The sequence below is a fragment of the Cotesia glomerata genome, linkage group LG6, assembly GCF_020080835.1.
Source record: "Cotesia glomerata isolate CgM1 linkage group LG6, MPM_Cglom_v2.3, whole genome shotgun sequence".
Classification (NCBI taxonomy): domain Eukaryota; kingdom Metazoa; phylum Arthropoda; class Insecta; order Hymenoptera; family Braconidae; genus Cotesia; species Cotesia glomerata.
In genome coordinates, this window is record NC_058163.1 from 3,283,812 (window position 1) to 3,308,786 (window position 24,975).

At 28.9% G+C, this 24,975-nt stretch overlaps 3 protein-coding genes and 1 long non-coding RNA gene across 9 annotated transcripts in view; 2 read left to right on the plus strand and 2 right to left on the minus strand.

Moving 5' to 3' along the window:
• LOC123268184 (phospholipid-transporting ATPase ID) overlaps nucleotides 1-6,834 on the minus strand; it is a 60,329-nt gene extending 53,495 nt beyond the window's left edge. The window contains exon 1 of the mRNA XM_044733098.1: nucleotides 6,663-6,834. The gene's annotated coding sequence lies outside the window, so the exon portion shown is untranslated. The remainder of the gene's footprint in view (nucleotides 1-6,662) is intronic.
• A 5,389-nt stretch (nucleotides 6,835-12,223) lies between these two features.
• On the plus strand, nucleotides 12,224-20,702 carry LOC123267171. 6 transcript variants are annotated; one of them, XR_006509988.1, is made up of 11 exons: nucleotides 12,224-12,322; nucleotides 12,402-12,757; nucleotides 12,921-13,046; nucleotides 13,129-13,237; nucleotides 13,785-13,938; nucleotides 14,881-15,067; nucleotides 15,145-15,273; nucleotides 16,455-16,668; nucleotides 16,726-16,958; nucleotides 17,049-17,161; nucleotides 20,557-20,702. XR_006509988.1 is itself a non-coding variant. In XM_044731711.1 (8 exons), coding segments are annotated over exons 1-8 (1,251 nt in total). In that variant the 5' UTR covers nucleotides 12,224-12,320; the 3' UTR covers nucleotides 15,556-15,564. The 6 variants fall into 6 exon arrangements, 2 of the variants coding, with proteins under 2 accessions (XP_044587646.1, XP_044587647.1); XR_006509987.1 differs by having other exon boundaries at nucleotides 16,455-16,958; XR_006509989.1 differs by having other exon boundaries at nucleotides 16,455-16,958; nucleotides 17,049-17,155.
• LOC123267172 lies at nucleotides 18,673-20,236 on the minus strand. The gene is made up of 3 exons (XR_006509991.1): nucleotides 19,963-20,236; nucleotides 19,055-19,308; nucleotides 18,673-18,689 (listed from the first exon to the last, which is right to left on the minus strand). It is a non-coding gene; the product is annotated as an uncharacterized LOC123267172 (long non-coding RNA).
• Nucleotides 20,703-21,248: 546 nt separating the features above from the next.
• LOC123267224 (mitogen-activated protein kinase kinase kinase 7-like) lies at nucleotides 21,249-21,759 on the plus strand. The gene is made up of 2 exons (XM_044731777.1): nucleotides 21,249-21,475; nucleotides 21,557-21,759. Exons 1-2 carry the CDS (start codon nucleotides 21,249-21,251, stop codon nucleotides 21,567-21,569), a joined length of 240 nt encoding a protein of 79 aa, XP_044587712.1. The 3' UTR covers nucleotides 21,570-21,759.
• Nucleotides 21,760-24,975: the final 3,216 nt, after the last annotated feature.

A 24,975-nucleotide genomic window follows, 5' to 3' on the forward strand; every position in this document is an offset into this window, starting at 1 on the left:
TTCTGTTTGTCTATTTACCAGTGATTACGTGAGCGCATTATATATTATATATTACGTTGCATTACAAGAGTCTAGCACAGTCCATATAACATAAAATAAAATAAAATACTGAATAAAAAAGGCTGAAGTGTTAAAGGCCGCCATTGTGCACTCACACAATAGATACGTATCTAGGTCTTGCACGGGTTTTATTAACCGTTTAATGACGTTAGATCTTATCCGCCACGGCCAGACGTTAATGTAAACATCAGTGTAAATGAACGACGACACACGATAGGCGTCCCGACGCTTTTTTTTATACGCCATCAATCATATCAGCTCGTTAGCTTCGGCGATTCATTTTAGTTTTGTTCTACTGCTATCTTCACCAATAGTTTTTAATTAGTCAATTAGTTGTTATCATCACATTCATTATTTATCAGTGAGATATCTTGTAATTAAATTATAAAATAATAACGTGGAAAATTGTGTTAAATTACTTATTAATTGAGTGCGAAATAAAAAATTTTCTGTAGAAGTCTTGCAGAAATTCCGCATAAAGTTAATTTTTTTAATTCTCAAAGAATTTTGTTGTTTTTTACAATTTTTAATAAGGTTTCATTAGCTTTGCTTGTATCTATGTATCTATGTATGTAACGGAATCTTTGAACTCGATTTTCTGGCACTTTAAAACGTCGGATTAAATAAAAACTTTGCACACTTATCAAGGACCGATGACAATACAATTATTTAAGGTAGTTTGGTCGTCGCAATCCAAGATCAAATTAATAGATATTTTTTTTTCTTTTTTGCAAATGATCACTCGAAAAATAGCATAAAATATAAAATTATTTCTAATCAGAATTTAATTCAATATATTCAGTTCATAATTATAGTTAAATAATTATAATAATATAACTATTAAAATATCAACAGACAAGTACTGGGCTGTTACAAAACAATAACAACTGTTATAGGTTATGTAAGATCGGTACTTAAAACAGTTGCTCATGGTGTTTATTTATTGTTTAAATTTGCAAATATCACTTCAATATCTTAAATCTGCTATAATTTGCGTGAACTTTTAATACATGTTTAATAACAATTTATTTTAATGCAAAAAAACTTTATGATTATATTTCAATTTCAAATTTGCCGCGCATCGAGAAGTCGCCATTTTTCCCCTGATAAAGATGGAGAAGTAATGTCTCCGACAAACAACAAAGATAGAAACCAATTTTTGATATTAAAAAATTAATTAAATTAAAACTATGTGGCAAATCGTTATCAAATTTTGATAGAATATGTATGAAACATTGTTCTATCTATTGGAAAGTTTTTTTTTATGGGGTCAAGTTGGCCAATTTTTTATAAATCCTCCATTTCCGGAGTTATTGAACAAGGACACTCATAAGAGATCGTGTATTTTTGCAAAACCTTAATTAATTATATCTCTTAAGCGGTATGGTAAAAAAATCTGATTTTTTTTTTCTATAGATGTATTAAATCATAATCTTTCGAATGAATATAAAAAAATATGGGGTCAAGTTGAAGTCATTTGGCGCCCAAACTACCTTAATGAGTTTGTCCCATTACCTTGACAATGATCTTCAGGATTTAAGGTTTTTTATATCTGAAGACACGGTAGTATCGAGCGCCAAGTACTAACAAGTCTACTGAGACATCCATTGCTTAATCCTTGAGACAAGCTTATGACTGAGGTTAGGATCAACTAGGGATTTTTCCTACGTTTTACAATTTTAAAAAATTATTGTTTGAAAAAGTAAAATACACGCTTTGACGGTCAATCGAACTAAAAAGTAGAAAATAAATAATTGTTTAAAAAAGTTAAAAACACGGTTTTAAAAAAAGCAAACTAAAAGTAGAAAATAATTTTTAATGAGTTTTAAATAAGAATAGGGTGATTAATAAAAAAATGAATTTTAGAGTAAAAAAGCGGGGAGTGCTTGATGTCAATTGTTGTAAATATTTTATTGACAAATATTGGTTAAAGTAGAGTCATTATCAAAATATTTTAAAAAGCACCCTCTCTTTTTTACAAGAAAATAAATTTTTTTCTATTCTTCTTTTAAATTAATTGAAAATTATTTTCTACATTTTATTAAAGAGATCCACGTGACGTGGTCAAATTTTTGAAACTTCCTGAAAATTTGTAAATTCAATCTACGTAGCTTAATAATTAATAAAAAAATTAAAAAATAGTAGGTTTCCGGGATATTTAATTAAATAATTAGGTTTGAAAATTGTAATTTTCACATGTAGGTAAATAAAGATTCTACCAGCTGTGTATTTGGTTAAGAATTTAATGCAATTAACGATTTAAAAAAAATTTTATTTTCATTGAATTCGATTGAAGAAATAATAAGCTTTCGATTAAAACAATAAAAAAGCAGGTTTCCGAACGTATTACGGAGATATTTTATATTTTTTATGAAAAATTACAAGGAACTTGCGTTCTTTAAAGTCTTGTATTTGACTTGGCAACACCGCTTGCGTAGTTACCCGGCGCAATAAGTAACCGCGGTTTTTTAAATGCTAGAAGATCTTAGTCATTTTAGTTAGACAGTAAGCATAAATAAATTTGAAGGTTAGGGACACTCTTGCGGTGTTGTCAAGTGTATACCGGTAATTCAGAGTGCTGTATTTTTTATTAGTCAATTAAATGTTAATAATTATTTAATGAGTAAATTTTTCGGAAATTTCCTCAAAAAATTAATTAATTTAAAAATTCATTTTAAGATGCATAACAAAAGTATTGTTACGTATTATTATTTTATAGAAATTCTTTATACTAGGAGGGTAATTGGATCTCCTTAAAATGTATATTTTTATCAAAATCGCGGGTTGAATAACATTATCAAAAAATATATTAAATTATTAAAATATATCAATTTTAATCTTTAGATTAATTACTGAAGAATATAATTAAGAAAATTATGTAAAAATCATTCTGGTTCAGATTTTTTTGATAAATTTTGATCATTGATTTTTGAAAAGTGAATCAATTTTTGAATCAATTTCAAAGCTCTCAATATTAACAAAAAATAAAAAAATAATTATATTAAAAACTATTTTTTCATACTAAGTAAAAAAAACAGACAAATTGAGAAGAAATTTTTCAAAAATTTCAATCTTTTTATTTATCCAAATTTTTTTAAAAAATCATTTTTTTTCTAATAAAAAAAAATATAATTTCTATGCATAAAATTATTATGCAATAAAACTAAACACTAACAAAAGCAATTAATAATAAAAAACGACAAATCCAAAGTTGTAAAAACAAAGTTCAACCAAGTACAGTAAAATTCCCGCATTGTGACCCCAACTAAAAGAACCGTGACGACAATCGATTATTTGACCGTAACCTCTAGCCGCTTTCTAAAAATTGATTTCCAAAAATGTGTCCTTCCTCGCAGGTACAATTAATTCAACCTCCCTGTCTATACCAATAGACCACTCGTCAGGTCATCCAACAATATAAGCATGCGTCGCACCTGCTGATAAAGGTCTCTCGATAAAAGTTTTATTCAAGACATTGTTCTTGAATTTGTTTCTTGGTCACGTTGCATTTCTTCACTCGACTGCCCAATTGCTATTACTATTACTATTAGTACTATACTTGCTCTAGTGCAGCTGTTTACTTGGTTTTATACCGATGGTCAAGGACGTGGTCAATAAATAAACTCAAGTCCTAACTTAGCCATCGCAAGTCGCAGCCGAACCTGAAAAGTATCTAAATAATTAATAAAAATTTTCATGGGTAAAAAATTATGACAATTATAACTAAGAGTTAAATATTAATACTCAACAGATGATTAGTGAATTAATTAACAAAGTTAACCGCGAATCTAATGACCTATCGACTTATTTCAATAATTCAACCCGTTCGGTTCGATCGACCTCCACTTCTAGCTATATATTCTTCTTATATACACTGTAAACATTTAATGTTTTATATGTTTATATGATATAATATCATGATGATAAATAGTTTATGCTTTAATGACTGTACTTTCAATTTTCTCCCTCTATATGTGATATATTTGTGTGTATGTGTGTGTGTTGTGCTGCTCATATCACCTTTTTACTTTTTTAAGGCCACGTAAAAAGCTATCTAATTTTCCAACCAATACAACCTTCAGTACTAGTTATATTACTGTTATTATTATTAGTATATAATTTATAAAATTTTTTGTTATTAAATTAAAAATTATTTAAAAAAAAACTTTAAATTTACTACAAAAAATTTTTTTTTTAATTTTTCTGTTTAATATACTGACAGAAGGATTTGCTTATATTTAATAAGCTTTATTAACTGTTAAATGATTTTTTAACATCAGAATTAAATAAATATTTATTAACAGTTAATAAATTATTTATTAAATACGATTTATTAAATGTTAATAAATATTTGTAAACAGTTAACAAATATTTACTAACAGTTAATAAGTAATTTATTAAGTAAATTTTATTAACTGTTGATAAATATTTATTAATGGCTAATGAATATTTGTTAACTGTTAACAAATATTTATTTAAAATAAAAAGCAAAAATAGCAATTTTTTTTGACATTTTTTATGACCCAATAGCTGGAATACATGATAATAATTCAATTCACTAAATAAATTAACGTTTTAAATATTTAAAAATATACAAGATAATTATGAGCTGTGATAGAATTTGGTATTTTTTAATAAACGTTATTATAATGTAATATAATTTATGTAAATAATTTATAAAGATGATCTTTATTTATAAGCAATCTTCTTATCATATGACATTGCAAGCGAAACAAATTCACTCAAAAAAATATTTATTAACTGTTAATTAATATTTTTTAACTATTAATAAATACTTATTAACTATTAATAAATCTACTTTCTTCTTAAATAAATATTTATTGAATGTTAAAAAATATTTCTTAAAATTTAATAAATTAAATAATTTTCTTCAAATAAATTAAATTGTTAATAGTTAATAAATCCTTCTATCAGTTTAATTGTCGATTTTGATTTAGAAAATTTTTTTAAATTATTTATGAAGATTTTCCATCAAAATTAAGAGTTTTTTTAAATAAGAAAATTTTATTTTTGTTGAAGAAATTTAAGTTAAATTTCAAATTTTTTACCGAAAAATTTCCTAAAGATAAAAATAATAATAATAATAATAAGTATTATTATTATCATAACATAGAAAAACAAGATATCTTCATAATTAATTACATGGACATCAGACATGACATATGCCGAGTAGATTAGTGAAAGTTGCGGTAAATATGTACTAAGAAAGTCAGAAAGACTTAATTACATTTATTATTTAGATGGGATGAATTGCTTCATTCAAATAGTATTTCTATTGTAACTGTTTTCATTCTTAGGAAAACTTAAGTTATGTTCAGATTTTTGTAATGAAGAAAATTGTCGCGGTGAAATATTCTAGATTTTTTATGAAGATTATTATCAAAATTAAAATTTTGTCATTTTTAACTAAAAAAATTTTTTTAAACGCATATCTATTTCATAATTAAAAAAAAATGATTTAAAAATTAATATGAGGGTAAAAAAATTAAAGAAAAGTAATAAATAAAAAAATTTTCCATTAATTTTTAAAACCATAAAAATTAATAAATTTTAATACTAAATTATTACTCAACTTTTTTTTTTAATTATATAATTATGCAAAATATAAAAATATTTGAAATTTATTGCATTATTTTTAAATTGTTAATCAAGCGTCAAAATTTACAAATTATTGAAGAATTTACAAAAAAATATTTTTACTATAAAATTATGATATTTTTTAAAAATTTGTTTAGTTTTTTATGGTCTTAAAAAAAAAAATAAGAAACTTAATGAAAATAAATTTAGCAGATATTAAATAATTTTTAGAATTTTTTTTTAACAAATAAATTATGGCAAAAAAAAATAAGAAAAAAAAATTGGCATGTAGAAATTTAAAAAAATAAAAAGTGCAATTTTTTAAAAATTATTTTTTGGAACAAATTTGTTTGTTAAAAAAAATTAAAAAATTCTATAATGACTGCTAACTTTACTGTCATAAAATTTAGCATCGCACTCTAAAAATGGTCTAAAAATTTTTTATGAGTTTTTTAGACTTAAAAATTAAAAAATGTAATCCAAAAACTTTTTTTATAATTTTTCAAAATTCTTCAATTGAAAAATTCAAATATTAGAACTTAAATTTTCTACATTCAGATAATTTGTAGAAAAATATTTTCAAAAACTTGACAGTTTTTACCATCGATAATTTAATCAGCAGCCTTCGCAAAAAAAAAATATTTTATTGAAGTAAACTATATTTAAAATTAAATATTTACTTACCTAGTTTTTTATCACTGTTACTGCATCACAAAATAAAAATTCAAAAAAATACTTTTGTCTATAAATTTCCGAATTACTAGAAAAAAAAAAAAAAAAAAAAGATTGATAATTTTCAGAGCAAAAACAAAAAAAACCGGTGAATTTTTTTTCGCATAAAAATTCCTGGTAAGCAATTAAAATTGCAATAAACAAAGCGGCGGTAATTAAAATTATAAATATCAGTATGAACATGCTGATAAGACGCACGCGATAATCGATTGCTCGAGTGACCTGAAAATAAGTGTAAAATGTTTGGTAAGAAAAAAAAAAGCATAACATACCTCTGGCAATAAATCCTCGGAATTAATAACCACTCACATAAATAAAAACTCAATAAAATAATCCACAACATAGCCCGCGTATAAAAATTCATGCGCCATATTGTTTACTTGCCAAATGCCAACTGGTGTTCGCTGGTGTCAGTACACTACCGCCACTCTTGACCAACTAACAACTTAAATAATTCCAGTTACCGCCTTTATGATTTCAAACAGCTTAAGCCAAGTTTCTATTTCTTATCGGTATGCGCATGCGCATTATTTTAATTTTTAGCGGGAACTGTCAGTTTTTATCAAATAAATTGTATGAAAATTAAATCAGCCGACATCATGACATTAATTTTAAAGTATGCAGCCACTAAACAATCTTTTAATTTTAAAAAATAGATTATAAAAAAAATACGATCGAACAAACATTTTTTTTAATCGAACAAACAAGAATTCATCAAAATTGATTAAAAAAAAAAAAAAAAAACTTCAGATAGTTGAATGGATGCCTCAACTTAGTCCGAATTAATACCTTCGAAAACGTTGAATTTCTATGAAACTACTATCTCTGTAACGACTGAAATCATAAACGGAATGTTTGTTGAACGTTATGTTTGATATAAAATATTTTTTTTAAACGTGTGATATATCGAATAGTTGATTCGGGAAAACGTGATGTATAGAGAATATTCACTGTTAAGAACGTTATATTTCTGCAATGTAAAACTAATAAAAGCGTAAATATTATTAAATTTAATGTTTCAATATCGCGAAAGATTCTAAGCGTGAGGTTTCATCAACGTAACGTTTTCAAAAAAAAAAAATCAATTGACATTATCGACTGAAAGAAAAGCTCCAGTTGATATAGTAGATTTGACATGGTAACAAAAAATAAAATCTCAAGAAGTGCAAATTATTATAAATTAAAAATAAATATTTTAATTTTTAAGTAAATCTATTGTTATAGATATTATTTAAAAAAAAAAAAAATTTTTTAATTTATTTATAAAAAAATTATAATGCATATTTTTTATATAGTTTAATATATAGTTTTTCTTAATTATGAGATTTAATTTTTTTTTATTAAAGCATATCTCAGATAATGTTAATATAATTATATTAATAATGAAATTAAATTTATGTTATAATTAAATTAATAATAATAATAACAAAGTACATACTTATTGAAGTTTTAGTAATTTATTAATTACAAATAGTATTACTTTTTTAAAACGAATACATGCAAACAATTATAAAAACTTAAATTTCCAGTTGTTAGTTAAAATGTTATAGAATTAAAATCATAAAATTAATATTAATATTAAAATATTAAATAATTAAGTCTAGCCAAAGGACTTCAGCACGGCAAAAGGCACATCTCAAAACTTCTTTCGCTCCATACATTTTATTGACGTTGTTTTTTTGACATCCTTGACATCCTATCACTTGATTATTTTTTAGATTTTTTTTTTTAACAAATAAATTTGTTCCAATTCTTTTAAAATACTTTTTAACTCATAATTTTTAGTGATTCAAAAAATCAAAAATTGTCAAACGTCTGCTAACTTTAGTATCATTGGTCCGATCACTTAAAAAATTTAACACAAAATACTTTTAGAGATATATTTACTTTCAGAAAGTGGAAAAAAAAAACTATTTTTTCAAAAGTTACAAACCAGAATGATCCCTTAAGTGTCATGAAAAATAATACTAAATTTAATAGAAATTTGTGTTTCTTTTTTTGCAATAATTTGAAAAGAAAAATTTTTTGTTCAAAAAATTTTAAGTCGGCTAACTTAATTTTAATTACAAAAAAAAATTTTGAAAATAATCTTTCACAGAAAATTATCTTACTAATATCAAATAATAAGCGTAATTTGCTGTTATACAAGTTAATTATTTAAACTACAAAAAAAAACGTCAACGCACCTACTAGATGTCACACTATGTAGGTGATAGCTGTGAAAGATATAAACCAACACATAACCTAGAATATTTAGTTAATTTTAACAACCAGCTGAGAATCAATTTTTGTAAGAAAAAATAATTAAAGTCATGCACAATCTTAGAGAACAAATCGAAAAAATTATAATCTTTCGTCAAATGAGCTACGAAGAAGTTCGTGACTCAATAATGTCAAACGAGTTATATGTAAGATAATATATAAGAAGGTATTCCAATCCTGGAATGCATGATGGGAAATGTGTCAAGCGGTCGCGCCACCACGAGTGTGTCAGACACACTGACCGGCAACTAAAGTATTTTCATGCTAACTCTCGCAATAATAATAAATTTTATTTAATAAATAATCATTGCATAAAAAAATTATTTTCACCCTCTAACAATAATAATAAATAATCATAATTAAATAAAAACCTTTAAATAACTTTTTTTATTGCATCCGTAAATTCTCCGGTTAAACCGGTTTTTCCTAAACGCAGTTTATGATTTACCTCTTACATCATCACGTTAAGCCTTATTGTGGTGCCTACGCTTTTTGATAATTTTTCATTTATCAAGTCCGGGTTCGAAACTCGGCAACTCTAATTTTTTTTTTTTTTTTTTTTTTTTTTTTTTACAATTATTCTATATTTTTATTATAATTTTTATTATTCCAATAGATTCTCAGGTCTTATACTGAATGTATTATTATTATTTATTAATTATTAGTAAAAATAATTAGATTAGAGCTCGTCTAATAACAGGTAAGTAATTAGTATGTATACAGTCATTTTAATTTATTGAAACAAGTACTTTTTTTTAAGTTTATTGTGTAAAATATATGAAATTATTATTGATCAAATCAACAAATTCAACGTATTACAATAGAAAATATGATGGACAGTATATATAGATAAAATATATTTATTTCAAGGACTAATAGATGTATAAAATATTGTCACCCAGCAAGTAACTTTTAAAAATTGAAAGCCTCAATTTTATTGAGAAAGAAGAATAAATAATGTAGTATAATTAACTTATTTACGGACGGTTTTTGTTGACGTGCGCATATATGCGCTCTTAGAGCTGAAGACTGCAACATTGGGATTATCAGGTTGCACTGTAATGTCTTTTGCGAGAACATGGAATCGCAATGAGATAAATTTTCCGAGTATTTTGTCGCGAATAGCATGACATTTTGGGAAGACTAATGATTGATCGGCAGTTTCCAGGACACTCTTCATTACTTTTTCATGCACGGATTGCAAATGGAGAAGAGATTTTCTGTAAGTAGCAAAAACTTCTTCCGCAGTCTTCAAAAGTGTATATACAGCCTCTGTCGGATGTTTCAAGTTTCCTCGATTTATTGCATCCGTCCAAGCCGTACTCGCTTTAGGCAAAGGAACTGAAGAGATTATTGCTGCCTCACAATCATTACAACCGTTCGCACAAGCAAACACTGCCCAATCATAAAGGTAATAAAGCCCATAGTTTTGTAATTCGGATAATTTACAATTTACCGGAATTTCAAGGAAATTTTGTGAATCATCATTAGTAGTTTGGAGTTCAGTTTTTTTTTGCTTGAGAAATTCAATGTAGTACGGCTCATCATCGTCTTTATATGATGCAGACGCAGGGACACGTAAATACTGAGCCACTGCAATCAAGCGCATTCGGTAGCGTAATATTGGCGAAGTTTAGGGTGAATATCACCACCAGCTCGAACCTGAGAAAATAAATTTTCTACAGAACTAGAAGTCTGACGCCCCGTAAGAAGGTACTCCAATTTTTTTGTCAGAACTAGATCTTCTCGTAATTTTAACGCAGTAGTAGTAGCCAGAATGATGCCCCGTTGTATCGGTTTCCATCTATTATCAGAGCTAACTTGTAGTTCTCTGATAATCTCAATAAAGCTCTGCAGAAACTCTACTCGTTTTAACGATGCGCCATAAGTTCCGTGAGTTACTTTTGTGCCGACAAACCATGACCTCATACCACTGACTACATAATAAAATAAACCACCCAGTGGTCATAGCTGTTTGCGGAAGAAGACCAGTTTGCGCCGCTAGAATTAATGCATGTCCCATTTCATAGCTAAAAATTTTTCTAGCCAGTCCAACGTGCATTTTATCGAACTGTGGTGGGTCTAAAATAGCAGTGGTGAGACCTTTTACTAGAACAGGCCCACCAAGTGATTGGTACTCTACAAGCTGTCGAACGTGGGTAATATTAACAAAAATGGGAAAAATTTTTTGAATTTAGAAAAATGTACTGAAACGAAGAGTATTATCTTAGATTAAAAATTTTTTCTCTTCACTCAGAAAAATTATTCTTTTCCAAATAGATTTCTTTTTTGGTTCAAGATTTTTTTTCGTCAGGCAAGTTACTTTTTTTATCATGGTGGTAAATACCTCACACAAACGAGAATTCTCAGTAATGGGTTTTGAAATTTTACAAGCAGATGCCCATTTACTTCTCATCTCAACTGAACGAGAAAACCTCAGCATTTTAAAACCCTTTTCACTGCTGTTATGACAGTCAGGAAAGCTACATCCACCCATGATCTGCGTTAATAAATATTAGTTTAGATATTGTTACATACAATAAAAAGTTATCCAAATGCAGATTTATTAAAAATAAATATCCATACTTACTTAATTTAGCTCTTCAATACACACTCTCAACAACAAAACGTTAAGAAAAAACAAATTGACATTTTTAAACAAATGACAATCGCGAAATTCTATACTACTTGTATCTATCAAATAAATTAAAAATTTTCATTTGACTATACACATACATAAATAAATATTTTTAAGAATAAATAATTGTCATTATAATTTCTATAAAAATATAAATTAATTAGGATAAGAAATAATTTGCAATTAATAAGTACAATCAGATACCTCATAAGGGTAACGTTGAATTCGAAATTTCCCACCAGTAGCATTTGAATTGTGAAAAATTTTATTGCTAATATAACCCGATATTGTTCATTATATTTATTATAACATTTTGATAAAAATTTCAATAAATTAAAATGACTGTGTACATACTAATTACTAACCTGTTATTAGACGAGCTCTAATCTAATTATTTTTACTAATAATTAATAAATAATAATAATACATTCAGTATAAGACCTGAGAATCTATTGGAATAGTAAAAATTATAATAAAACTATAGAATAATTGTAAAAAAAAAAAAAAAAAAAAAAAAAATTTAGAATTGCCGAGTTTCGAACCCGGACTTGGTAAATGTAAAGTTATCAAAAAATTTAGACACCACAATAGAGCTTAACGTAGTGATGTAAGAGGTAAATTATAAACTGCGTTTAGGAAAAACCGGTTAAACCAGAGAATTTACGGATGCAATAAAAAAGCTATTTAAAGGTTTTTATTTAATTATTATTATTTATTATTATTGTTAGAGGATGAAAATAATTTTTTTATGCAATGATTATTTATTACATAAAATTTATTATTATTGCGAGAGTTAGCATGAAAATACTTTAGTTGCCGGTTAGTGTGTCTGACACACTCGTGGTGGCGCGACCGATTGACAAATTTCCCATCATGCATTGCAGGATTGGAATACCTTCTTATATATTATCTTACCGTGGATTATTCCGTGGATGGTGGCAGTAGTAGTACCGTACCGTTTATATTATCTTAGGTCGTACCAATTCTCACGCTCCATCTTTTATGGTACCTGACGTTAATAATATAAATCATGTAATAATAATTATTAAAGATTTTATTTTTATCATTCAAATTAAAATCTAATACATCTAATACATTATTTTTTCACAAGGGATGTAACGTTTCCATCTGAAATATGGTTGGAGATATTTAAGTGGATAAAACTGCCGAAATTGATGGAACTCAGGCTCGTGTGCCGACTTTTCTACCATTTGATAGAATACAACTTAGATGAAACCCAGGAGTGGAGAAGTTTGGCCTATAAAACCCTGTACGATGATTGTTTGTATACGACAATGCAGCGGGCTTTCCCCTATCATATCGTGACTGAGAAGGATCATCCGATATTGTGGCGTAGGACATACTTGTCCTCCAAAAAGTGGAAGAAGGTCATGGAAAATGAGCATAAGAAAGACTCGATCATTTTAGTGTCTTCTTGCAGCAAGATTTCATGTATTAGGACTTTCGGTGAGCAAACTGATTTAATTTTCCTGTGATGAACGTTTTTCCACTAGCCGTAAGAATTTAATCCATAACATTTTTTTTCATACTTTTGCATGTTATTTTATGAGAATCCTCCCTTTTCAATTCTAAATGACACAACTTTTATTTATTATGATTTATTCCACAGATAAGTACATATCAATTGCTTTAGACAATGGCGTGATAGAAAATTACACTATTGATGACTTGAAAACGCCGTATTCTTTAGCACATCACAATACCTATATCAAACAAATTGTGTTTTGGTATACCAGTTACGTAATTACAACGCATACCATTACACCTTTCAACGATTATTAGTTGATCATTACTAACATACTTTCTACTATATTTAGATGACGAAGTACTCATCGTGACTGTTGGACAGGACAACGGTTTGAAGTTTTGGGATCTTCAAAATAAAAAAGAAATAGTTACTACCGGTTTCTACGCTAATTGCATTAAGTAATTTTAATTGATCGATTAATCCACAATTAACTCTTCAGTACTTGCGCCATACCCGATCAAAAAAGAGTCTATCTAATTATATATGATCATGCATAATCGTCTAAATATGATCAAATCCAAAAAATGGCTAGATCTGATCATACATAATTAAATCTGTTCATACATCAACAGATAAGAATCTTTCAGTAATACGGTAATCATTTAGGTACGGTAATGATCCTACCTAATCCTTTATAACCTATTAAAATATTAAAAAAAATTATTACTGATAATTTATAGCTACATATAGTACACAGCTACATATAGTACAAGTTCCCGTCTGCCTGTGCTACTGATTTATAACAAATAATCATTTTATAAAGTAGATAACGTAACAAATCAGTTTATCATAAATATGCAATTATACATGATTATGTACAGTTTGTATATGCTCATTTATAATTATATATGATGCGACAAAAATTTTTTTCATCGGGTATCCTTATCGCGGATGCTTAAAGAGTTAATATAAATGCTTAGCTAATTAATTAATCATGAATAATAGCTCTGGAGAATGCCGGCATTTTTGCATCGGCGAATGGGATGGAATTTTAACCTCTTATGAGAAAATCGACAACCAAATAACAACTGGTTCAAAATGTGATTTACGTTTAAATACAAACGAAAAAATACTTAATCATGCTACCAACGGAATATCTGTAAATATGAATATTTTTTATTTACTTTTCCACAGAATATCTACTTGATTATTATAATCTTAAAATCAGCACTGAAAAGTCACAATTTTTTGCTTACTAAGATCATCATTTATTATTAGTTATAGGTTATTTGTAACGCTAAATAACCACTAAACTACTACCTCTGATAGCCTCTTTATCCAAAATGTAACGGAAATTTGAATTGGCAACTTTCTCGAAATCTACTGCCGGTATTCAAATACAATTTGAGATTAAAAGTTGAGAGTAAAGTTGACAGATAATTCTCCATTAACTTTGCGATAATTTTTTGTCATCATCAATAACATTTTTTCTGTAAATTCCAGAAAGAAAATTAATGCCATCTTAACAATTAAATTTCATTTAATTGCTCGGCAAATAACCGGAATACAAGTTTTAAAGTTCTTAATAAATCTACATAAAATTTGTTAATAAATTAATGACAACTTTTTACTAGTTTACTTTTGAAGTTAATTTGTCTTCAAGTACCGGCAGTAAATTTCTAATATCTTGTATGGTAAATTCTACGTAAGTGTAGTAAAAAACAAAGAAACCCGAAGCTAACGCATATTCTGTAAAATTGAAGAAAACTTTTGTACAGATGTGGTCATTAATGCCTGGTATACTAAAGCTAGCTACCAATACTATGCATTAATGACCACATCTGTACAGTCAAGTTTTGTTAAGCCATGACTATCAAGGACCTTACGAAATATGCTTTTAAGGGTGTACCATAATTCTCATTAATGCATGGGTATATCAAAGTTAGCCCCCTATACTATCTTACTAATTAGTCCTATATTATTTTTTAGAAATTTTATTTAATTCAAGATATAATGAAAGAAAGAAATTTTTCTTCAAATACATTTAGAACTTTACCACCTTCAATGATAAGTAAAGTACTCTATTTTTATGGTTTAACAGATGGCGGCACTTGCATATCATGATTATAAAATGAAGATTTATCATTACTGTGCAAAATTAGAAGGCAAACGTTTGATTGGGTTCAACGTGACATACGAATCATCAGAAGTTGATGTGCCAGAACGTTTACTTTCTTCTCTGCATGAAATACTCATATTAACCAATACCATTTATTTTATAGTCGCAGGTAAGTTTTAAAGTTAACTTTCAAAAGCTAATCAACATTAATTTTTTAATATCAAAAATTGATGTTTAATATTGTAGATGAAAAAATCGTAACAACTCATTTAATCCGTCCCAAATGGTATAATTTCAACTCGACCGAATACTTTAAATGTCGTGTCAGATCAATAGCGCTCCATGCACAAATTCTGATGTTTGGTCTGGAAGATGGTAAGCCGATACATACTTTTTCGCTATTGAATTTTATTAATTAATTCATTGATTAATTAATTAATTCTTCGACATGATTGATATTTTTTTAAAGGTTCTATTCACCTACTCCATATTACTTGTTACTATGATTTAATGAAATTGGGAAAGAGGATTAGACACTCTAGAAAGATTATGGTTGACATCATACCTATTATTAATTTGACTATTTTAGAAGTTGACGAAAAACCTTGTATTGTCGCGACTACTGACCGCAGAGTTCATTTAATAAATTTCTTCTAGAGAATTATATTACACTTTTAATTTTCATTTTATATCGTGAAATTCTCAAATTGTTGTATAAACGAAACCAATGTATATACTGATTTTACTGAGATAGTTCACTTAATAAACATTTTTCTTCATTATTCTTTATAAATGTTTCAACTCCATATCATCAATACAACAACTAATTGTATTATGATTAATAATCATAATACAATTAGTTGTTGTATTGATGATATGGAGTTGAAACATATTTTAAAAAGCCCCAACAGGAGGACTCCTCAACTACTGAAGTAAGAAAATTTTTTTTTGTAGCGAATATTTTTCAAAATTTTTTTATATATATTTATATATTCATAAATACACTTGCTTTCTCTCCATAAATAGCAAGGTCCATCTGGTACCAGCACCATAGCCCTCGAAATTGCATTCCATGGTATACATTTTTTTTTCTTTTCTCCTGTTACGTCCGGATTTGGACATAAATATTATATTTAATTGAGTATTCGGCCCTAGTTTGTTAAACCAATAGACCGGGAACTCTTGACATTATTATTATTGTTGAGGATGATAGGTTTTTGTTTAAATGATAATGATAGTTGTTGATATTAATACATATATTGTTATAACACAAGATTAAATTATTATACAAATACAATACTACACAAATAAGATTTTACAAAGTTAAGACGTTATAAATAAGAGGTCCAAAAATGTAGTTTCAAAATATTCAATTAGTTCACAAAATAATAATAATAGGTCAAATTGTACCTGATACGTTTGATGCTTTCGGTGATTCAATTAATGTAAATTATTCTTTTCTGTAAGGCTTATGTTCACTTCACAATTTATTTACTATATCTTTTAGTTGTACTTTTACACGTGTTATCGTTTACGAATTTAATTACTACTCTTAGAAAACCTTAGGACGATGTTAACACTAGGATATCCAAAACACGAGAGAGAGTACCTTCAGTAATTTTTGAGTCTTCGATTTTGGGCGGTTGCAAAGTGCAGGACAATCTTTCGAACATATATACGTTCATACTCTCTATACCTGCCCATGTATAGGCGCATCTATACATGCACAAACGGATACGTATATGTTGAGCCAAAAGAAGGGATATTAATGTAATTCAATTGGAATTTATTGATTAACAATTGAACTTATTCATTTATTTATGACAGGTCTCATTGCTGGAAAGATTATTTGATACATAAAGGTCAAGTAATAGAAAAAATATATGTCTGTCGTACAGAGTATTTAAAATTGGAGTACCTCAATCCAAAATTTAAATAATTTTTCCGGACATATTTTTTTCATTTTAACCAAAGAAGAGCCATGAGTTTTGTTCTGGCAAAAAAAATTACTTCCAATGTACGTCAATCAATGTTTGATTTTTTAGTTGGCTTAAAGTTCCGTAAGTAATTTGTGCAAACAATTAATAATTAATACATATCCATCTTATGTTATTGAACTGCAATATTAATTATTATTATTATCACAATAGGAAGGAGAAAAAACTGCAGCTACACCGAAACCAAAGCCTTGTTTGTTAAATTAATTTTTCATCACAGTTTAATTGGATACATAATTGTTTACATGGAGATGCAGGCAGTACGGGTGAATAAATAAAATTTTTTAGAAATAACGTGAAAAGAGCTGATTCGGAATTAGATATATATCTACCACACTTGTATCAACGCGATTAATTAGAAAAGAAGAAGAGATAGTTAATTGGAGTACTAAATGCCAAGATCTCTTTTTTAAGACAGTAGATTCTTTAAAAAACACTATTTTTTCTAGATAGTATAAAATAAAACCATTTTGAAAAAATATTTCGGTGAACGTCGGGTTGTCTGTATGTGTGAAAAATGAAAAATAAAATACAAATAGTAATTAATTTAAATAATACATACAATAATGAGTTTTCTTAAATTAATTACTACAATAAAAAAATGAATAATTTCCAGTAATTGAATAATAAACTAATTAACAAAATCAATTATTACTAAAAAGCATAAAAACATTTTTTTGATAATTAAAAAAAAATTTTCACATAATATTCCATCACTTGCTAGGCATGAAACGCGTCATGAGGTTTATTTGAGGACGGGGTAAGGGTTTTCACTTTCGAAAAATCGATTTTTTTTTTTTGTTTTATGTTTACTATACACTACATTATTTTAAAAAAAGAAACGAGCTTCAGTTAGTGGTTAGACGTTCGACCGTGCACTTGTAATTTTATTTTTTCAAAAAATTTCCTGAGCAAAAATGCCGAGAGTAAGTAAAATTTCGCGAGAAGACCGTCAAAGTGGAAGGACCTATTTGTGTCGATCAAAAAAAAGATCAAACCCGAATAAAAAAATAAAAGATAAGGCTACCATCAAAAGTGCTTCGGCGAAGAAAATAAAACTAAATACGAGTGCTAGTGTACCGGAAGATGTTGAAAAACATTTTAGAATCATAGATTTTTTGCTTGTGTTTTCAACCATCGCAAGTTTAGTAAAATGTGCTCAGTGTGATGGTTCAATCGAGTTCAAGAGCTGTAAAAAAGAAGGACTTGGCTTCCAAATCCAAGTCAAATGTACAAATTGTGATCCACGCTTTATACCGTCGAGTGAGAAAACTGGTCATCGCTATGAAATCAACACTCGTTTTGCCTTTGTAATGCGTACATTAGGTTTGGGTTTAGCAGGCTGCAATAAATTTTGCGGGCTCATGGACATAGCAAGTAGTTTTCTATCAAAACAATCTTATTTGGATCTCATGAAATCTATTTGCTGCAGCATCGAAACGACTGCTGAGAAATTTCTTGTCTCCGCCGCAGACGAAGAAAAACAGCTAACACGTGCAAATTCGGAGTCAGACACTTTGACCGCTTCTGGTGACGGCACGTGGCAGAAGCAAGGCTTTAGCTCTTCCTTTGGCGTCACTTCCTGGATTGATTATTGGTCTGGAAAAGTTATCGATATTTTCGTAAGTAGTTCGCACTGCCAGGCTTGCAAATTATGAAGAAATCAATTAAATACTTATGAATTTCAAGATTAGTATGAAGAACATGTTGTAAAAGATGAATGCCAAGCAAATCACACCGGACCATCAGGTAACATGGAAGTAAATGCTGTCATCTAACTCGGCCGGAAATTATCTGAAAATGAAAAACCATAAAAATTTAGTTAAATTATAAACAAATCTTCCCCCCAACGTTCTCTGATTATTTTTTTTTTAATTTAAAAATTTTTGGCGGCCATCTAAAGTGTGAACCGTTATTTTCGACTAAAATTTCCGCCATTTTGTGGGTGGGAAACACCCTTAATGTTAGAAAAAAAATTTTTACTAAACGTAGAGGGGAGGTATTTTATATGAAGAAATAGTGTACAAAGCTTGAAATGAATCGGTCGAGTAGTTTTCAAATGGCAGTGAACACGGACTTTGAAAAAGTAGTTTTGAGAAAAACGCGTTTAAAGTTTATGAAGCAAAAAAGTGAAGAAAAAAATTTTTTTTTAAACTTACACAGAATCATCAATTCCAGCTCCATACAGCACACATCCTTCAGCATTGTCGATGGCTTCAGCCTGTTTTTTTTTCAAGTCTTCGTTTTATTCTGGCTTCTTTGCTCTGCTGCACAGCTTGGAACTCGGCCCTATCAATGCGATTGCTGTCCGTAGATGATGCATACTCGTGAGCGCTTGGGCCGACACTGACGTGTTAGCTGTTTTTCTTCGTCTGCGGCGGAGACAAGAAATTTCTCAGCAGTCGTTTCGATGCTGCAGCAAATAGATTTCATGAGATCCAAATAAGATTGTTTTGATAGAAAACTACTTGCTATGTCCATGAGCCCGCAAAATTTATTGCAGCCTGCTAAACCCAAACCTAATGTACGCATTACAAAGGCAAAACGAGTGTTGATTTCATAGCGATGACCAGTTTTCTCACTCGACGGTATAAAACGTGGATCACAATTTGTACATTTGACTTAGCTAAATCCTTCTTTTTTACAGCTCTTGAACTCGATTGAACCATCACACTGAGCACATTTTACTAAACTTGCGATGGTTGAAAACACAAGCAAAAAATCTATGATTCTAAAATGTTTTTCAACATCTTCCGGTACACTAGCACTCGTATTTAGTTTTATTTTCTTCGCCGAAGCACTTTTGGTGGTAGCCTTATCTTTTATTTTTTTATTCGGGTTTGATCTTTTTTTTTGATCGACACAAATAGGTCCTTCCACTTTAACGGTCTTCTCGCGAAATTTTACTTACTCTCGGCATTTTTGCTCAGGAAATTTTTTGAAAAAATAAAATTACAAGTGCATGGTCGAACGTCTAACCACTAACTGAAGCTCGTTTCTTTTTTTAAAATAATGTAGTGTATAGTAAACATACAAATATAAAATATATCTATATGGTTTTAGTTACCTGGCTTTACTAAATGAAATATTTCTAAAACTGGATATGGGATCAGGACAATAGCAATGAATAACCTGTATACCTGCTCGACAGCTGCACTGCAATCCCAACCGCCCGTAGCTGTTAGAGTTAGAGCGTTAAAGACCCTGAGACTAATTAAACAATAACTTCAAGAATATTGCTTAGATCGGATTAAAATTTTGAGGACATATTCTTGAAATGTTAAACAATAAGATAAAACAAAAAAAAATCGATTTTTCGAAAGTGAAAACCCTTACCCCGCCCTTAAACGCGTTTTTCTCAAAACTACTTTTTCAAAGTCCGTGTTCACTGCCATTTGAAAACTACTCGACCGATTCATTTCAAACTTTGTACACATTTTCTTCATATAAAATACCTCCCCCCTACGTTTAGTAAAAATTTTTTTTTTTAACATTAAGGGTGTTTCCCACCCACAAAATGGCGGAAATTTTAGTCGAAAATAACGGTTCACACTTTAGATGGCCGCCAAAAATTTTTAAATTAAAAAAAAAATAATCAGAGAACGTTGGGGGGAAGATTTGTTTATAATTTAACTAAATTTTTATGGTTTTTAATTTTCAGATAATTTCCGGCCGAGTTACAGTGAACACCGCAAATTGTTTTTTTTTCAAGACGTCCTAGGGGAAGCTCTGTCACGGGCTAATGGTTTAATATTTTTGCATGAAAAATTTACAGAACATAGTCAAAACTATGCTCAATAATGTATAGAAGGTTGAATAAAATTGCTCAATCGATATTTGAGATAAAAAATCACAAAAAAAGTGTTTTTTTTTACGCTGAAACCCTTACCCCTCCCTTAACGTCAAGCGATGTGTGAAATGTCACGTGAATAATATGCAAAAAACTAATTTAACTGCTAAGTGTTAATTTTCTAGTGAAATGTCGAAAAAAACAAAACAAGAAAATCAGAAATTGGATTTAATAGATTTGGTGATAAAAAACTTGGTTTCAACACGTTAGAATTAACAAAAACAAAAACAGTTGAACCAACATCATTGTCCTCATCATCATCATCAGAATCATCACAATTGTCATCTAAATCTCCAATTTTACCTCCTAAATTATTAAAACAAAAGTCACTTCAACAATTCGTTGAAGAAATTGATTACAATGAAATTGAAACAGAAGAATTTAGTTTGCTTTAATATTGTTTTTATTATCTTAAAAATTATAATTTGCATTAATAGTTTAATATTTGTTATAACTTATAATATTTTTTAAGTATTGATCAAATAACATTAATTTTTTGATAGATGGTGGGAAAAGGATCTTTTGGAGTTGTATGGAAAGGCAAGTGGCGTGGACGTTACGTAGAAATAAAACATATCAATACTGAGGGTGAAAAAAGAGCATTTGCTGTTGAAGTAAGACAACTGTCACGGGTATCGCATCCTAATATCGTACGCCTTTATGGTGCGTGTACTAAAGATTCTGTTTGCTTGGTGATGGAGTATGCTGAAGGTGGATCCTTTATACAATGGTATGATATATATTTTATCAATATAAATTGATAATTATCATTATTATTGCTTAGTTTTATTGATTGAACATTATTTTTCAGTGCTACATTGTGAACCAAAACCAAGATATATATTCAAGCGCCGATCTTTGAGATTTTTTTTTGTTGGTTTTGATGGGATTATGTGCAAAGAACCAAGAAATACAAAGAAATACAAATAACTCAATTTCGCAAAAAATGTGACTTATGGGTTTCTTAAATAAATGATTCAAATGCGAAACTCGGGTAATATAATAGAGAAATCTCTAAAAGTAAATAAAAAATTACAGTCCTTCAAGTATCATTTGATATTTTTTTTTTTTATAGCTAATCTAAGTCATTAATTTTCAGAGATTTGAAACCACCAAATTTATTATTAATTCTTGGCGGAAGAACGCTAAAAATCTGCGACTTTAGTACAGCTTGTGATTTGAACAGTTACATGACAAATAACAAAGGCTCTGCAGCATGGATATGATGGCACCAGAAGTATTTGAAGGCTGGCGTTACACTGAAAAATGTGATATATTCAGTTTTTAATCACCAGGTAATTTTTGAATCTTTTTTTATTAATTTTTCCATAAAATGTAAGAAAAATAAATAATTATAAAACCTTATAGGTGTTGGAGTAAACGCCCTGAAGAACGACCGTCAATGGACTTGTCTAGCTTCATTCGTCAGCGGACTTTTAGAACAGTTGAATACAGTATGTCTGAAGACTATGAAAAAAATTATGACGATAACGATGATGAAATTGATCAAGATACTATTGATGTTTCGTGGGATATGTCTTCTAGTCAAATTAATGGTTATAAAGTAAACGGCATTAATAATGATAGCAAAATTGATTTATTAAATCAACTACAACAAAAACAATACAAAATAGTCAAGAATTTAAGGATTATAATATTATTGATAACTTTCCACAAATGAAAACAACAAGTGATAATGATAATAGAGATTCTAATAATCGATTTCAACCACTTCATATTGAATGTGATCCTGTAAGTTTTCTTTTTTTTACATAAAATATTTTTTCATGTTTAATTTTTAACTTCCCGCTACGAAAATCGAAGATTTTCAAAAATCGGGAAGTTATTGTTTTCACCCCGTTTTGCAAAAATCGAGTTTTCATCAGATCAGGACCGCTTATAACTTTTGAACGGCTTGACCGATTTCATCGCGGTTGGTGCCATTCGAAAGGGCTTGACCAAACTTAGATTTTGAAAACTATTTGGACCGATTCAGATCAATAGATTTTGAGAAATCTTCAAAAAACTGAAAAAAAAAATTTTTTTCAAATGCGGTTTTTTTGGAATAACTTTTAAACGGCTTGATGGTTAAATTCCAAAAATTAATCAGCTCTTAACCTCAAAAAACCACGTCGATCGCCACCAGTCCGGTCAAAATCGGTTGATTCGTTCGAGAGATATCGTGAACGAAAGAAAACCGAAAAAAGTGTTTTTTCGGAATAACTCCAAAATTCCTAACGCGATCAATTAAAAATTTAAGATTCTTTGTGAGGCTTGAAAAACTGCGTCGAATGCTTCTAACCGCGTAAAAATCGGTTTATTCATTCAAAAGTTATTGTGGTTTAAAAATTCAAAAAATAGTGTCTTATCAAATCTCTATCAGACTTTTGAGCTCGAAGAGCTTTAAAGGATAGGAATCTCTTTGAGCTCGGAGAGCTCAAAATAACCCATAAATTGTATTTTTGAGCTCGAAGAGCTCAAAAACGTCATTGGTGCAATTTTAAGCGCCTAAGTATGAAATTAGCGGGAAGTTGCAGGGATGGCCTTCAGGGTCAACCGTTTTCCTAATTTTTTTTGGATCGATTTATGTATTATTTTGAGCTCTCCGAGCTTGGAGAGATAGCTTTTCTATGTTTCTTCGAGCTCAAAAGTCTAAAAATTATACTATCTCATCAAAAACGATCCGAAAAGAAATGTTATGTGAACTTATGCAAAATTATGTAAAGTTATGTGAAGTTATGTGGAAAAAACACTTGAACGAATTGATTGAAATTATGTGAAATTATGTGAAATTATGTGAAGTTATGTGCAGAATACACTTTTCGGTTTTCTTTCGTTCATGATATCTCTTAAACGAACTGGCTGCAATTATGTGAAATTATGTGCAGGAAACACTTTTCGGTTTTCTTTCAATCATGATTTCTCTTGAACGAATCGACTGAAATTATGTGAAATTATGTGAAATTATGTGAAGTTATGTGCAGAAAACACTTTTCGGTTTTCTTTCGTTTATGATATCTCTTGAACGAATTGACTGCACTGATAGAAGGATTTATTTGTATTAAATAATATTTGTTAATAGCTAACAAATCATTTATTAGAGACCATTTTTTAATGTTAAATAAATATTTCTTAGTATTCAAAATGATTTGTTTGTATTCAATAAATCTGATATTCATTTATTAAGTATTAATAAATCTTTTTTAAATACTAAGAAATATTTGTTAAGGCCTAACAAATGGCTTTCTAATAAATGATTTGTTAAATATTAACAAATCTTTTTAACTATAAACAAATCTATTAGTGTGAAGTTATGTGAAATTAAATTCTATGTCAAAAGTATAGAAAAGACTATCTCTTTGAGCTTGGAGAGCTCAAAATAAGACATAAGTTGTTTTGAGCTCGAAGAGCAATTATTAGTGCAATTTTAAGCGCCTAGGTATGTAAGTGGCGGAAGTTGCAGGATGGCCTTCAGGGTCAACCGTTTGTCTATTTTTTTCTTGGAATGGTAATTTATTATGTCTTCTAATTATCGATCCATAAATTAGTCAATAAACAACATTGATTCTTAAATGATTAATTTATGCAAACGCGTCAAATGGTTCGATTCATCCCCGCTTGGGGGTAATTGAACTAATTATATTTAAACTTCAAACCCGAACTTTTAATATAAATAATAAATATGTTTACTTACCTATATAGCTCTAATCTTTAACCTGTAATTTTGTTGATTCATTATATCAAGTATCTAATAAAAAATTCAACCAACGCGGGATTTTACACATATACACTGTAGATACTTCAATAAAGCGCTCCGTGCACACCTTGAACCTTAAATTCAACCAATAGCTAGATTACATGCTCATCCGGCATGTTTTGATGGCGGCAATTTAAAAATTTCAGGCACTTTTAGTGCTTGGCTTTATTATGGCATTTATCATTTAAAAATTTAAATTATCTGCGTCATCGGGATCTGCGTTAAAGATTTTCTGTGTAATCGGTTATCTGAGTAATAAGTAATCTGTGTAATAGAAAATCTGTTTAATCACAATCTGCGTAATCGGGATATGTGTCAAAGGAATCTGGGTAATAGCGCCATCTGTGTAATCGGAATCTGGGTAAAAGAGGCCGTCCCGAAAAACTGGCTCTCAACGATGTCGATAGTTGAAATTTTTCCATCGACTATCGATATTTCGACCTCGAAAAAATATCGACTAAAAACATCGATGG

Coding starts and splice junctions, on each gene's coding strand:
- LOC123267171 (XM_044731711.1), top strand. Junction 13,047..13,128: donor AATTGTGTTTTGGTATACCA/GTTACGTAATTA, acceptor TACTATATTTAG/ATGACGAAGTACTCATCGTG. Junction 15,274..15,367: donor GATGTTTGGTCTGGAAGATG/GTAAGCCGATAC, acceptor ATTTTTTTAAAG/GTTCTATTCACCTACTCCAT.
- LOC123267224 (XM_044731777.1), top strand. CDS start 21,249: ATGGTGGGAAAAGGATCTTTTGGAGTTGTATGGAAAGGCAAGTGGCGT.